The following is a 14,407-nucleotide window of genomic DNA, read 5'->3' as shown; positions in this document are numbered from 1 at the left end:
GCCATTGTTATATCTGTATGATGTCAGCAATTTCACTAGTTGATTTAGTTTTACCTGTTTTTTCAAGTGTTTTTCATAGGAAATTTGGACTATTTCAGCTATTTTGACTAGAGTTATTGAAAACGAAACATTTCCATCATATACTTTCTTGTTGGACAAGATATTGTCACAGTTGATTTAATTCTATAAATAATAAGTTTAGATTTAAAAGGGTCATTTACGTTAAACTGCGAAGGAGCTTTTAGGCAACTGCTGGTGATTCGTCAGTTACTGCCCTTCGCATGCTCGTGAAGAGAATTTGGATTGAAGTTTAGAATCTCAACTCAAAGTGCTACGAAGCAGATGCTAAAAGTCCTCTGATTTTGTGAAGCATCGTAAAGAAATTTCCGAGAGAGGTAAGTGGTTGCATTTTAAAATACTGGCGGTGACCTTTTGGCGCGCATGTTTTTTCTGAAGCTTCTTCAACATGGTGGAAACAAAGATGGCCCAACATGGCAGCCGCGGTTGACATGAAATTGTTTCTGTTAGTTATTCCTGTTTTGTGGGGTTGGCAAATATGAATCATATTTCGTGGCCAAAATATGTCCAATGATGTATTCTTTAAATTTTTTAAAGGTCAAATATAAAAATAGGCTAGCATTTTTCCGTTTTACGGATAACAACTGTTTTGTTGTCTTCATGATGGCGGTGCGGGAAGACGGGTGCCATCTTTGTTTGATTCTCTCCGCGCTGCGAGAGTCGAAGAAAATTGAGCCACAACGAATGAAATTTTCGTTTTTGAGTAGGATTTCGCCTCATAAACAGCATATAAATTTCAGTTAAAAAAATTAGATGGTATCGTCTGCATTATTTTTTTCCAAGATTTTTCGATAATCGATGATTCATTCGGATCCATGAGTTTTTCAAATGTGACCGAATGAAATTATTTAAAATCTGCACTTCGCATGCACTTGAAGCAAGTGTGGTTGGAAAGAAATGAAAGATCCCAAGTTTTTATTTATCTTTTGCTACTTATTCATAGCAAGTTTTGACTTAAAAAATATCGACTAGAAGTATATAAAAGTTGCAACTTTCAAAAATCTGGGATCCTTTTTCTTCAAATATGGTAGATATCAAGATGCATGTATAATTTTAGCATATATGTTGAAATTTATGAGTGTACTCATTGTTTGAGTGCACAGAAACATCCTTCTTGATATGATAATTTTCAGAAATTTTATTAGTACACAGTTTATAGTCTTATTTGATACAAAATCTGGGAAGTTTTTCTAGATGTGTATTTTGATAAAGATAAGCCTACATTCCATGAGAACAAGTTTTTTGTCCTGAAAGCAAAACTAAGAAATTTGACAAGTATTAACATTTGACAAACTCTTGTGCATAGGCAGGCACTTTAGACACAATTTCCCATTTGCAAACCTCATCTTTACACAAGAAATAAATGTCCTTATAATGATTAGTTTTATGACAGGCAATAATGTTTTCTGTAATAGAGTCTAAATTGTAAGTTTGATTTGCATCTTCAGTTTTTTTTCTTTGCAGTGCTAAACTGTCCACATTTGTGCATATGCTTTATTTTGTGCAAACTTGGTCAAGCTTCTCTAGTATTTTTTATAAGATTTTATGGAAAATCATGGTGATCAAATAAGAGAAGTTTTGTCTATATATATATATTATATATTTCTAGCCCAGAAATCTTACGCTCTAGCTGTTGGTTTAGACCTCTGTTTAAATTAAAGATCCTCTTGCAATGAAACAGCATTACAAAGATGTTGAAATTTGTCTAAATGGCTGGTAATAGGACCAGGTTTTTCAATTTTTGTGCCCTGCATATGTCAATACGTACTTTGTCAAAAATAGTATTAATTTTTGAGAAATTCATGGTAGCAATTAATTCAAAAGCAAATTTGAAAAGCAAATGGTTTTGAAGAAGAATTCAGATATTCATAGATGTGAGAAAGAACAGTTGTCAACATATAATAACGTTCCATGCAAATATGGTTGGACACCTTTAACAAATGAATAATGCAAAGGTCAGACTCTGTGCTTGTAGAGAGTTTTTTCAGCTTATTGTTTATGTTTTATGCAAAATATACATTGAAATAATTTTTCATTTTCCAGTCAAACTTGTTTTGACAAAATTCATTTTGTGCCAATGCAACTGTTTATGCATTTTTTATGAAGTTCAACAAAAATTCAGCTCAAAATCCATTTCTGTTAATAAAAAGTATGCAAATTTGGTCTCTTTTTTTATTGTCATTTGAAGTGTAGCCATATCTATTAACTGTTTATTGAACATTTCAAAAAGAGTATTGAAATAGCATAAGAAAGATTGCTAGTCACAAACATTTTGTTTTAGTGGAAGAAAGCAATGTAACTAATGGTTCTTGGATAGTTTTAAGGATATGACCATTCCTTTCATTTGTCTTTTGAGACAAATCAAATGCAAGTTATTGTCCCATGAGTCAGCCAGGCCTTGCACGGAAAGGCTCTGGAGCTTGATCCAGGGCTTCTACATGCACCTAGAAAGTTCTAGACACAAGCATCCAAACTCAATGCAAGGAATTGACAAACAGATATTGTCTCACCCACTCTTTTTTCAATCTTCAAACTTTTCCCTTTTTCTAATTTCCAGAGTGCACACTCAGGCTATATACATTTCCAATTACCTCTTTATTTCCCAAATGGAGCCAAGCAAATAACTATTTCATTGGATTGGTGCATGAGATTTGCATAATCCATGAGATGTTGTAATTGCAATTGGGAATGGAAACTAAAAAGGGTCTACCAAGTAAATCAAATTGGCCTATCCCTTTTGTGTATATCAATTTGAGGTAAGAAAAGTTCAGTTGACAAGCTAAGCGGTCATTACAAAATTTTAAGAAAGTAATGATCTTTTTTTTGTATAAAATGGCCTAGTTGATATCAATTTTGAAGCATGAATAATAATTTTTCACACAAGCATATACAAATTTTACATCTAAGGATGGTGGCAATGGCCAGGATAATTGCCCTTGTGAATTTTTTCAAGTCCTAGTTGCATGCTCACTACCATTGTGACTACAGAATTTGTAGCTGCCATGCTAGGTTGAAAACCTGACAATTGATATCAAATTTTACTGCTTTTTAGAAAATTTACTGTAATAGAAGTATGTCTACATGCAGTTAAATTTTAAATGTATTTTTATTCTATTTTTGCATGTTTTACAGAAGTTTTATCTGTAAGAGGCTTTCTCTATTTTCTTATCTTAAAGTTTGTTCAGATTCTGTGGAAGCAGGGAGTTGGGGTAACTGTGGCTTAAGCCACCCCCAATAATTTCCAAAACATACTTAAAATCATACCAAAAATCGCCCTGCTCTTGGTTTTTAGCATGTTTGCCCCCCCCCCCAAAAAAAGCCTTGGCCCCTCAATCTATAATATGCTCTTTGGTCCTTGAGGTTGTTTATCTCGACTTTCAAAGATTCTTGATCTATTTTTTCATTAAGTAATAAGATTCTTGAGTATATCAGAAGCCAAAATTATTGCACTATTCAATTTTGCTGTTTCCTAAAAATTATTAAGTTTCTGCATATGCTTTCAATAATGGACTTTCCTTTTTTGAAATAAAGCATATGATTTTTTTGTGAGTAAACAACAAAAGCCGATATATACTAAGTGTAATCTTACAAATCAAATTTCAATGTTTTGTTACGAAAAAGCTCAATTGATTTTGTAGTCATTTATCCATTCAACTTGTGTATAAATTACTGTTTATTATTTTGAAATGATTAGTCTAAAATTCTGACTACCCCAAAAACCTAGTTTATAAGTTGACCTATCTTCAAAAACTATCAACTGTGTGCAAAACCAGTTTCATAAAACCTAATATGTACGAAATTCGGTTTTAGGGCATAATCCCAGGATTTTTCAGTTGCATAGTTACCGTTATGAGTTTTAGGAAGCCATTATGCCTTATAACGAGATATTTACTACATGGTTTTTCTTCATATTATTTTATTTTGTTTGTAATTGCTGCTCTAAAGAAGAGGAAACACGGCTGAATTGGTATCCTAATCCCCTGAATGATTCAGAGTCATTCTATTTGTTATTAAAAGAAGTCCCCGTATTCCTAGAGTACAATTTCCTGAAAAAGCAGTGTTGAAAATTCTTCGATTTTAGGGGGTGGTGTTTAGTGAAAGGGCCCTGTTCAAGAGGGCAAATCCGTGCAAAGCAGCGAAAGTCACAAGTTACATCAAAACATAAAAGTGTTATGAGCATTAGATACAATATTACATACAGCAGCATTACCCGTGGAAATGTTTGTCACCGTAGTTGGTTAATAATTATGCTGTACTTGCTAAAGGACATTGCAAACATATTAGAATGATGTTGATGGTTACAATTCAAATAGGGTGCTAGGCCTCTCATAAAAGCTATATATGCCATGTATTGAGTCTAAATAAGTTTGACAAAAAATCGATGTTAATCGCAGTTACCGGCTAATTAAATGTTTTATCCCTGTTTGCTTAAAGGCAATCTGTCATGACGTTGATTGATTATAAGAACAAAGGGACTTTTTATTGTTTCCAGTCCCCCTTTAATTTATCGCATTGTAAAAAATATGGCGAAGCGCTGGAATTTTGTTTAGGCTATTGTTCCAGCTATTGTTCTCGTTAACCAATCCACAACGAGACATATTGCCTTTAACAACTTATGGCAAGCTGGTTTGCTAGACAAATCGAATTTAGATAGAGGTTCTTGCTCCTCTGCTTTAAAAGTACAAACTCATTACAAAGACAAGCAAAACGTTTCCTCTGTCAAAGTAGATGCACGACATGGCAGTGCCTTGCAATATCCCCGAATATTAATTATAGATCTAATATAGCCGAAATTTCATGTTTGACAGATGCCACGTTTGAAGAATAGTCGCAAAGCCAAGAAGAGGCAGAAAGCCAAGCCCAAGCTTGTTGTTGCAATGGTATCCAAAACCTCATTGCGGAGCAAAAACAAGCGCGCTTTGGAAGCAGAGCATGAAGCAGAGGCTCAAACCGAAAATGAGGCATCGGGTCGACGACCAAAAAGACAGAAGCCTGCAAAAAGATTTGTCGAGGAGGAGACGCCAAAGAAAGAAGATAATCGCAAGAAAGTTGCAGGAAAGAAAACAAAACGAAAGAAGAAACCAACTAAAACAACCCAACCCAAAGCAGCAAAGAGAAAAGCAAGAAATGTCGAAGGTTTGTTTCTGTTTGTTATTCTATATTGCGATTATCAAAGTATATGTAAAACGTTTTTTCATCATCTATCAAACAGGAGATAATGTTGCCGTAGAAACCTTGATACATCACATAGGATAAAGCCAGGAATGCTTAATTTTTCTATTCGTGAGCAACTGGTACTGCAGTAAGAAACGTGTTTTGTATGTTTGTCTCCTAAAGGATACCCCATATGGACAATGGAAAAGTTGCGCTCGTATTTTTTAAATATTTCCGCGTACCTTTGTCACGCACTTCATATTTATTTGCTTTGGTAAGAGTTGTGGTCTCACTAACGTAAAGTTAAATCTTAAAGAACAGAGTAGTAGATGGCTTTTCTGTGTCAAAGTTTTGTTGACCTGCAATAATCAACTTGCATCTCATGGTTATGAGTCATAATATCCGGTATGGCTTTAAGTCATAACTTATAACCTGGTCATATTATCAATGTTTGCACATTCTACCAACTCTGTTTGTAATTTAGTTTCAGCTTCTAAACGACAAAAAGTACAACAAGAAGTCGAGGAGATGGGTGCTGAGTTTGACGAACTTGGGGAGTATGAAGACATGAAAGTCGAAGAAGATGCGGAGGTGCTTGTGATCACAGCAAAATCGAAGCAGAGTGTAAAGCACTCTCCAGCAAGTAAAGGAAAAAAGAAAGCAAGCAGACACGCGGCGAAGGAGCAAGCATCGCATCTGTTGATCGAAAATGTCCCAGAATCCCACCATCAAGAATCGGACGATGATGAAGAAGGGCAGGATGAGGATGATGATGATATTGACGATAGCCTGTTCTTTGGAATACCGACCGAAAAATCGCCAGAAATCGGTACATGCACGCATTGTAAAATGAGATTCCACCGGGAAGAGCTTGCAGAGCATGCTGCTAGCTGCCCTGAAAGGTATGTGCAATGCCGAGAGTGCAGCAAAGTTCTCTCAAACTTGCAGACATTAGAAAGACACCATAAAAGGTACATCATTACTTGTATATATTTACTGCCTTCCTGTTTTGCTTTTTGAAGCATCTGTAGCCCTTAAGTGACTGATTCAGCCAAATAACTAAGCAAATGCATATATGATGCGTAAGTCGAAATATATGTCGACTTACGCATCATATCACGTTTTTTGTTTTACCAATAGCGAAGTTGCAAAAATATTCTGCATTCGCTGTACATTTCAACTTTTCGACCAGAGTAAAGTTTTTGCCAAATTTTGCATGTGTATATGTTTGTTGTAGCTGAGTTGACCCAGATTCTGTAACGTCGATAGCTTATTTGCTCTTTTGATTGAACTTATTTGCATCCTAGAATTTTCTTTATACTCACGATATGCATCTATGCTCATCATTATATTCAGTTTTTGAAAGCAAATATGCATGGATCTTGCTGTTGCATTTGGTTGTACTAACTGAACTGTACAATCTCTCAAAGGTTTCACTTGAAACTGCGTGAAGTACCGTGCACTCTTTGTGACAAGATGTTCATAGACGAAGCAGCATCAAGAAAGCATTTAAAAACAGTACACTTCAAAGTGAAAAATTTCCATTGTCCCCATTGTGATAAATCATTCTCACAGCGGAACAAGCTAACCTACCATGTACGTACCCACTCGGGAGAGAAGCCGTTCTCCTGTCCAGAATGTGGAAGGGCTTTTTCGCTACTGTGGAACCTCAAAACTCACTTGCGAACCCACACGGGCGAAAAGCCATACTCCTGTGATGTTTGTGGACGGAAATTCACACAGAAGCAGAACATGACGTCACATATGACGACACACAAGAAGCCTAAGCTCGCAAGAAGCAGTAGTTATGTTGCTTTCTCGTCGGCTGATAACATGGACTACTTTCAGTTATCAGAGCTTAGACAATCAGGAAAACCAACCATGGTATGCTTTTATTTCATCTTTTATGTGATACTCATCTTTTATACTCAACGTGTCTAACCAATCCCCTTTCAAATTGTAGCTCTGATTCTCAAATTTTATACGACCATTAGAGAACTCTCTATGTTGCAGTTATACAATCTATCGAAGCTTTTCTAATTGTACTTTGAAAGGTAATGGAATATTTTTTAACAGAACACATGGGTGTATCTACCTGCTTTGTTTAGTTCAAACAGTTGACAAATGAGCTGGTTTATATTTGTGTGGTTTGAGATGCCCTCTTTCTGTTAAGGTTTCTGGTGGCGATGGGTCTACAAGGTATCATCAAGGGAGAATGGCTCAGGCAGGACACTACTTAATCGATCAGATTGGAAATATCACTCCAACTACATCAGGTGCTACTGGCAGCAACTCTGTTTCTGTGTCACAAAACAGCGACACAGAGAATGGGCTTGGGCTGTTGTCTTCTGTTGCACGAAAAGGTATGTATTTGCAACAAATGCTTTCTACAATTTAAAGTTGTGGCAATCAAACAAAAGTTTATCGACGCTCTTGATTTATTTTTAGTCCTGTGGAGGCATGGATGAGTTGATTCTAAAGTTTGAAGGTTGAAATCTAAAGTTTTTAGTGTGTAAAGTTTCCAATAGCCGTACAGTACTATCTTCCTGTATATCAGGGAGGTGTCATCCCATCTACCTATCCTCTTGTGATTATTTAACTCTTGACCATCAGGCAGTTTTCGTTCTTTTTCTTTGTTTTTTGTTTTTGTTGTTTGTTTTATAAAAAAATTATAGTATAGGTACATAGGCCGAGATGGCCCCAAACCTAATTACAATTTGTTTCTATTAATGTATCTATGAAAATTATTTACAAAATCTTACAGTACTGGAAATTATGTACAAAACTGAGTACAAAACAAGACAGAGTTTCCGCATTTATATAAACTAATCAACTTTTAACTTTTTCGATTAATAATACGTTAATACTGAACAAAAAAATAGCTTTTAGTTTTAATGTTATTGATATCAGGGGCTCTCTCTCTCTCGCTCCCTCTCTCTCTCGCTCTCTATCTCGCTCCCTCTCTCTCTCTCTCTCTCTCTCTCTCTCTCTCTCGCTCTCTCCCTCTCTCCCTCTCTCTCTCTCTCTCTCTCTCTCTCTCTCTCTCTCTCTCTCTCTCTCTCTCGCTCTCTCTCGCTCTCTCTCTCTCTCTCTCTCTCTCTCGCTCTCTCTCTTTCGCTCTCTCTCTCTTTCGCTCTCTCGCTCTCTCCTGAATCAATTGTACCTTTTTTCCAGTCAGTTATTGCTTGATTATTCATTTTGGTCTTTGCTAATAAAAAGATTAATGCAACTCACACCTGGCCACGTTGCACCCCCTGGCCAAGTATATATTTAGAAGGCAGTACTTTAACTGTTTAATGATTCTGTCTGACACTAATTTTCTTGTGACAATCTTCACTCAGAGCTTTAAATCGATGGACGAATTTTCATTCAAAAGTACATTTAATTAATTCTTATGTTTTCATTATTTTCATATTTTTAACGACTGTTCAGCTTCATCTGATTGAGAACGGTCTGCTGTGAGCTTTACTTGCAAACATTTACCATAGTACTATTTTGGCCACCAAGTGCGGCCTAACGCTCAAATATTTACTAGATTTTTCATTTGAAATTTTTAGCAGACTTTCTGGCCAGCTTTCGATAATAGCCCAAAAAATCGCTGACCCCGGACCTTTAAACAAGACAGCCCAGCTCAGGGGTGTCTTCCATACTCTCATTGCTTTTTTATTGAAGACGTTTATTGAAGACAAGACTTTTGTTAAAAAAGATTTGTTTTTGATTAGGTGATAATGCCCAAGACTATAGTGGCGGTAACGTAGAGGTTGATGGAATAGTGGATGAAACTCACCTTGCTAATCAGATTCCCAACAACCCAGCGATTGATCAAGTCGTTGAAGTCCTTGTACAGCCACAGGGTGGTCATGGAGACACAACTATATCACTTACAACTGCTGATGTTGGCACCATTGAACATGAGGCATACATAAGTACTAGTAGGGTTGATGGTACCATTGAAACCTCTGACGTCTTTCAGGCAAGAGAAGGGGCGGTAGTTACAGCAAGTGCATCTTCGCTTCAACAACAACAGCAAGCCATGAATGCCCAGAACGTTATTCCTATAGGCAATGCAAATTTGTCAGGACTTGCTAACATTCTACAAAATCCTGAAGTGCTTGCTGCTATCAATGCTGCTGCAGCATCAAATAAGTTTATTGTGATTGGCCCGGTTGGAATGCTTTCAAATTCGAATGCAGCCACTACAAATACTGTTTCTGTATCTAGTGCCTTTTCGAATTCAGATTCAACAAGTGAGACATCCGGACAACACGAAGTTAATGTAAGCCTTTGCTCATCGGAAGCAGTAGCCAGTGTCTCTGCAGGCCATATTGCAGCAGCTGGGGACGGGTCCAGTACAGCAGTGATGCAGGTGTCTGGCGTTAGCCAAATGGAATCTGGAATCATTCCTCCATGTGATGTAGAGATGATTGCTGCTGATACATCTCAGGACGTGTCGGTTGGCATTAGCAGCCTTGCTAGCGAGGAAACAGGAAATGAAGTACAAAGCAGTGTGTCGTGTGCCCTGGGAACTGTGATACAGAATAGAGGTAATGATGTAACTGGTGCTGGTGCTGAAGGATTGATGGTGAACCATGAAGAATCCCAAGTTCAGTCAAGTCAAGATGCTGCTTTATATACTGCAGTAAGCCAACATCAAAATCTAGAAGGGGAGGTGAGTAGCTCGGCAGGGACAATTCATTCAGATGATAATACGGAAGCAGATGCCAGTGTTTCAGATATTGACAATGGAACAGTGCAAAGTACTAATGTGTTGTCCGTTCAGAGTAGTAATGATAACGTTGTGTCACACGCCAGTATAGCAAGCTCAGACAACGTTTTCTACACTGTGCATCACGGCAGTAACGAAGTGCTTGTTTCTGCTGCGCAACAAAGTGGTGACGTTATTGATAACTCTGAAATGAATCAGCAATTTATTGTCACCATGAAAGAGCCATTTGTGTCTTCGAGTGGGTGCACAACCTCAATGGCAAGTGGAAGCTTTATCACTTCCAGTGACATGGCTGGAGGTGGGCAGTCAATGGTGATGGTCACTGCAGATGGACAGAGCTATTTCACAGCAGTGAATCTGCCTGATGCACTTAGTCGGGATGGCAGTGGGCAGCAACTGGTTCTAACACCAGCCAATTCCACTGCTCTTAATATAGATGGGACTATCACGATGAGCAGTATGCCAATTGTTGCTGGGGAGGATAGCAACAATGTCTTTTCAGCACAGCTACCGGAAGGCTCAGCTGCAAACAGCATGGAACCGGTTCAGAGTGGAAATCAAACTGACAGTTCAGGACTTGAACTAGGGGACTTTGCTGTAACCGATTCAACCTCTAGGGTTTATGCAAATTCTTCGAATATTGATGAATCAGCACTATCTTATACTGCTGTAACAGAATCAGAATCTAGTATTGAGGTATCTGGCTCCAACAACCTTCAACCCGACTCCGGGCAGCCTAAGTTAGGATCTTCTGTTTCAATGGCAGACTCCCAAGAGAACCAAGCTGACTCCATTATAGAATCTTCACAGGTTTTTTTGCTTACGTCTGCTAGCAGTGGTTCCGAGGTGCCGCAATCATCATTTGACAATGATGCCAACATCATCCCAGCCCCATCAAATATAGGCAATGATGCTGTAGTGTCCGGCACAGAGAACTTTGTATCGAGTGATTTGCAGGAAAGTGACCGCTTAGAAATGCAAAAAACTGGTGTGACGTCATCAAATTTAATGGACAATAATGCGGAATCGTCGACGTTTTCAGGCAATGTACCTCAAGACGATAACTGTGAAAGCGATATGGATGACTCCCAGGTTTCAACATCTTTGCAGATATAAGTATCTACAGCTTTAGTCATTGACTGGTGCATAACTATTGTCCGCCTGAAAAATGCATCAAATGTGGAGTCTTCTCACTTAAAGGGCTCGTCTACATCTCAAAGAAACTTGTTTTCAGTTGTACATATTTAGCTATGCTTTGAGGTAGTTTACAAAAGTTTGGTTTCTCAAAGCCCATGTAACCTCAAAGATAGATAGTTTTTCACCTATTGACTGCCCATAATCGTTTTTCTTGGGTCTGTTGTACAATAAGTAGGCAATTAGTGGTAATAAATGACCAAGAATTGCATCTCGGATAATGTGTCCTTGGGTATACATTAACTTACAAATAAAGAGTTTATGTGAAGAAAGGCACTATTTAAAAGCTGTCATTGTAACCTTAATAACTTCTTGTATTTTAGAAGCGTGGAGATGGGACGCTTTGGTTTTTAGCTTTTTTCTATGTTTTTAGGATGAGGCAAATTTAGTACCATATGTTTGGGAAGAACTAATTGCTTCAAGTTAACAATTACCCACTGGATACCTGTTCTTACACATGCATGATATTATCACGAATATGCGGTGTGCTCCATATCCTTAATGACGTGTTTAATAATTCACTGAAGCATAAGAGTGTAGCAAAGGTGATGCTTTGTGTAACGAGAGACTCTCCACGTTCTCGTTACACGAAGTACCATGCTGCCCATTCTTCCAATAGTCTACTAGTTCTTGGTGGCAAGTAGTTCTATACTATGAAACAATTTTCAAGCCAGGCCGTGTATTGCTGTGTTGATACGTCGTATTAGTTATGGAGAACTTTGTTTCCGGATTTAATCAAGATGGTACCTGTTATTAATGTCAACAAAATGCTTACAAGACACGTCTCATTTTGAGTGTTCCTATGCTACTTGTGAAGAGATTTACGTAACATATTATTCCTACTGTTCTTCGCTCTCGTTTATGTATAGGCCTGACTGCTAAAGTCACCAATTTATCGCGATTCCCGTTGCTCCATCTTGACAGGAATTTATTCTTTGTTTAGTTTTATGCAAATATAGTGTTATAATCTTCTCGGAGTATTGTAAAAAAGCTGTTCTCTAGCACTTATGTACATGTTGAAAATGGATCCCTGCATATTCTAATATTGCAACCTTGAATGTCTGCAAGGACCTTTTGGAATTTTTCTGTCCATTGTAATTGTCCTAAATGCCAAGACAATAATGCATTTTCAAGTTATTCTGGAAAGCATGGAACTTCGAAAATGCACTTGCAAATATGATGCATTTGTGCAGCGTGGAAAAATTTGAACCCATGCCTCTATTTCAGCATTCATCTCTGAATAATTACTCTCTTTCATATGAATATGAATGAAAGGTACCCTTCTCAAGAAAAAATGTTATTGACAATCTTACCCCTTGGTGCTTTTTTTTAAAATGGGGTACTGGAACCTATTCCTTACATTTACTAGGATACTAGGCTCTAAGCACAGTATCTGGCTTGCGCGAATTGTGATACTAGCATGAAAATTTGTATACTGGGCTAATTTCACACTGTGTTAATTTTGGACTGGGGTACTTTGTAATAGGGGTTTTTTGCAAATGAATCTTATCATTGAAACAAACTGGTCCTTCGATAAGAATTGAGACAAAGATACAAAATCATGATGTTCCAACGTCTATCTTCTGATCAGGGTCGTCGCGAGGAAAGCCTTGGGGGGGGGGGAGAGGTGTGGACTACAAATTTACCTGATTAAAATATTTTTGCCTGAAATTTTATAGTTGCTGTCACAAACCTCTGCAATGCATTTTGTCAATCCATCTCTGCATATAATTCACAATTTTCATTTTTATATCATAATAACGGACTTTCCTAATAGTTTTCTCAAATCTCTATATCGGGACAGGCAACGGATATAGTTACTACCTGAGGCGGCACCATGGTTGCCGCCGAAGGAGTAGGACATTTTCGAATTTTGATGCTTCTAGTTCCCTGGAAAATGCACTCTTTCAAGCACATTTTACTAAAGCAATCCTCCTAATCCTATTGAAAATCATTTTTTTGCAAACATATTGAACAGCAGATAAAAACAACTGGTACAATTTCGCCGTGGTCTTGAGAAATATCATGTTGTCAGTTACTTCTAAAGCTAGGTAACAAGCAGCACTGGTTGTCAATTTAGATCCCTCTTTCCATCTTAGCATGCCTTTTGAATCGAAAAAATCTGGAGCTCATAGTGAATTGCAGTTGACGCTTCTACCGAGAAACTTTAGGGGAAATGGACACAAGACACAATTTTACCTAAAGAGGGCCTTGATTTTTCGATTTAGTGCCAACAAGAAATCTTCAAAACATTAGTTTGTTTACCTTCATTCATATCAAGTAATATCATATTTAACAAATGGAGCAACTACCTTTGCTTGATCCTTTATTGATTTTATGACATGAAGGTTTCTAAAATACCTAAAACGTTTTTTTCCACCGAGCGGATTTTACCTGAAATTTCCTATTGAGATACTATTGGGGGTGTGACAACCCCCCCACCCCCCCCCCCCCCCCCCGGTCGCGACGCCCCTGCTTCTGATCATGTGATCTTCCCGCGAATAAGGTGAATAACAAGTTCTATGTTTTTTTACGGTTGTCCCGTAACGTCGAATCATTCTCGTGAAATCAGGCACAGCCTTTCACAAGAACTGTCCTCGCAAACATCAAATCGTTCACAATTATCCCAATCGTCACGCGCGATTCCATAAATAACAATACATATCCTACAACAAAAACCATAGATCATGTCGACAACATCTTTCACAACCATCTTGCCACATAATATAAGTAAATCGTCAGAACCTAAAAATCCTATCCTTATCGCTCTTAACCGTAGCTCCAACTCCAACTAACTCTGTCAAATAACACGCCCAAATTATAACATAAACAAGAACTAATTGAAATACTACATAGCTACTCATTTTCATTGTAACGTTTATGGGTTCTTGTCATGACGGTGAATAGCCCGTTAATAACCAGCTTGTTGGTAGAGCGATGCGAGGGGCAAATCACTCCAAGAAAATCTCGTACACTTTTTGCGAAAACCCTATTGTTTTATCTGAAAATCGCTGGAAATCCTTTTGTTTTAGGGAAAATTTCGTACGCCATTTGCAAGAGTGAATTGCCCCTCGGAGCGATGGGCTAGGCCAAAGGGCCTAGGCCCCGAATAAGTAACGCACAAAATATACTACTTTTTTGGTGTTATTTCTAAAGCTTCAACGGAAATACTAACTTATATCGTGATCAACACACACTAATAACATAAACGGAAGCTAATTAACAGGAAAATACAAGCGTCACACTACATATTGA

The 14,407-nt window shown here is 37.7% G+C and overlaps 1 protein-coding gene across 1 annotated transcript; it reads left to right on the top strand.

The window, feature by feature from the left end:
- Positions 1 to 259: 259 nt before the first annotated feature.
- LOC148957248 (uncharacterized) lies at positions 260 to 13,529 on the top strand. The gene is made up of 6 exons (XM_089115695.1): positions 260 to 395; positions 4,887 to 5,214; positions 5,717 to 6,203; positions 6,663 to 7,116; positions 7,406 to 7,595; positions 8,955 to 13,529. The coding sequence occupies exons 2-6, from the start codon at positions 4,887 to 4,889 to the stop codon at positions 11,072 to 11,074; spliced, it is 3,579 nt and encodes a 1,192-aa protein (XP_088971821.1). The 5' UTR covers positions 260 to 395; the 3' UTR covers positions 11,075 to 13,529.
- The last annotated feature ends 878 nt before the right edge of the window (positions 13,530 to 14,407 follow it).

This window comes from Rhopilema esculentum, unplaced genomic scaffold, assembly GCF_057945365.1.
Source record: "Rhopilema esculentum isolate cy_ngs unplaced genomic scaffold, ASM5794536v1 HiC_scaffold_36, whole genome shotgun sequence".
In the NCBI taxonomy this organism is placed as follows: domain Eukaryota; kingdom Metazoa; phylum Cnidaria; class Scyphozoa; order Rhizostomeae; family Rhizostomatidae; genus Rhopilema; species Rhopilema esculentum.
The sequence above is the reverse complement of the archived record's forward strand: the minus strand, read 5'-3'. Positions and strand labels throughout refer to the sequence as shown.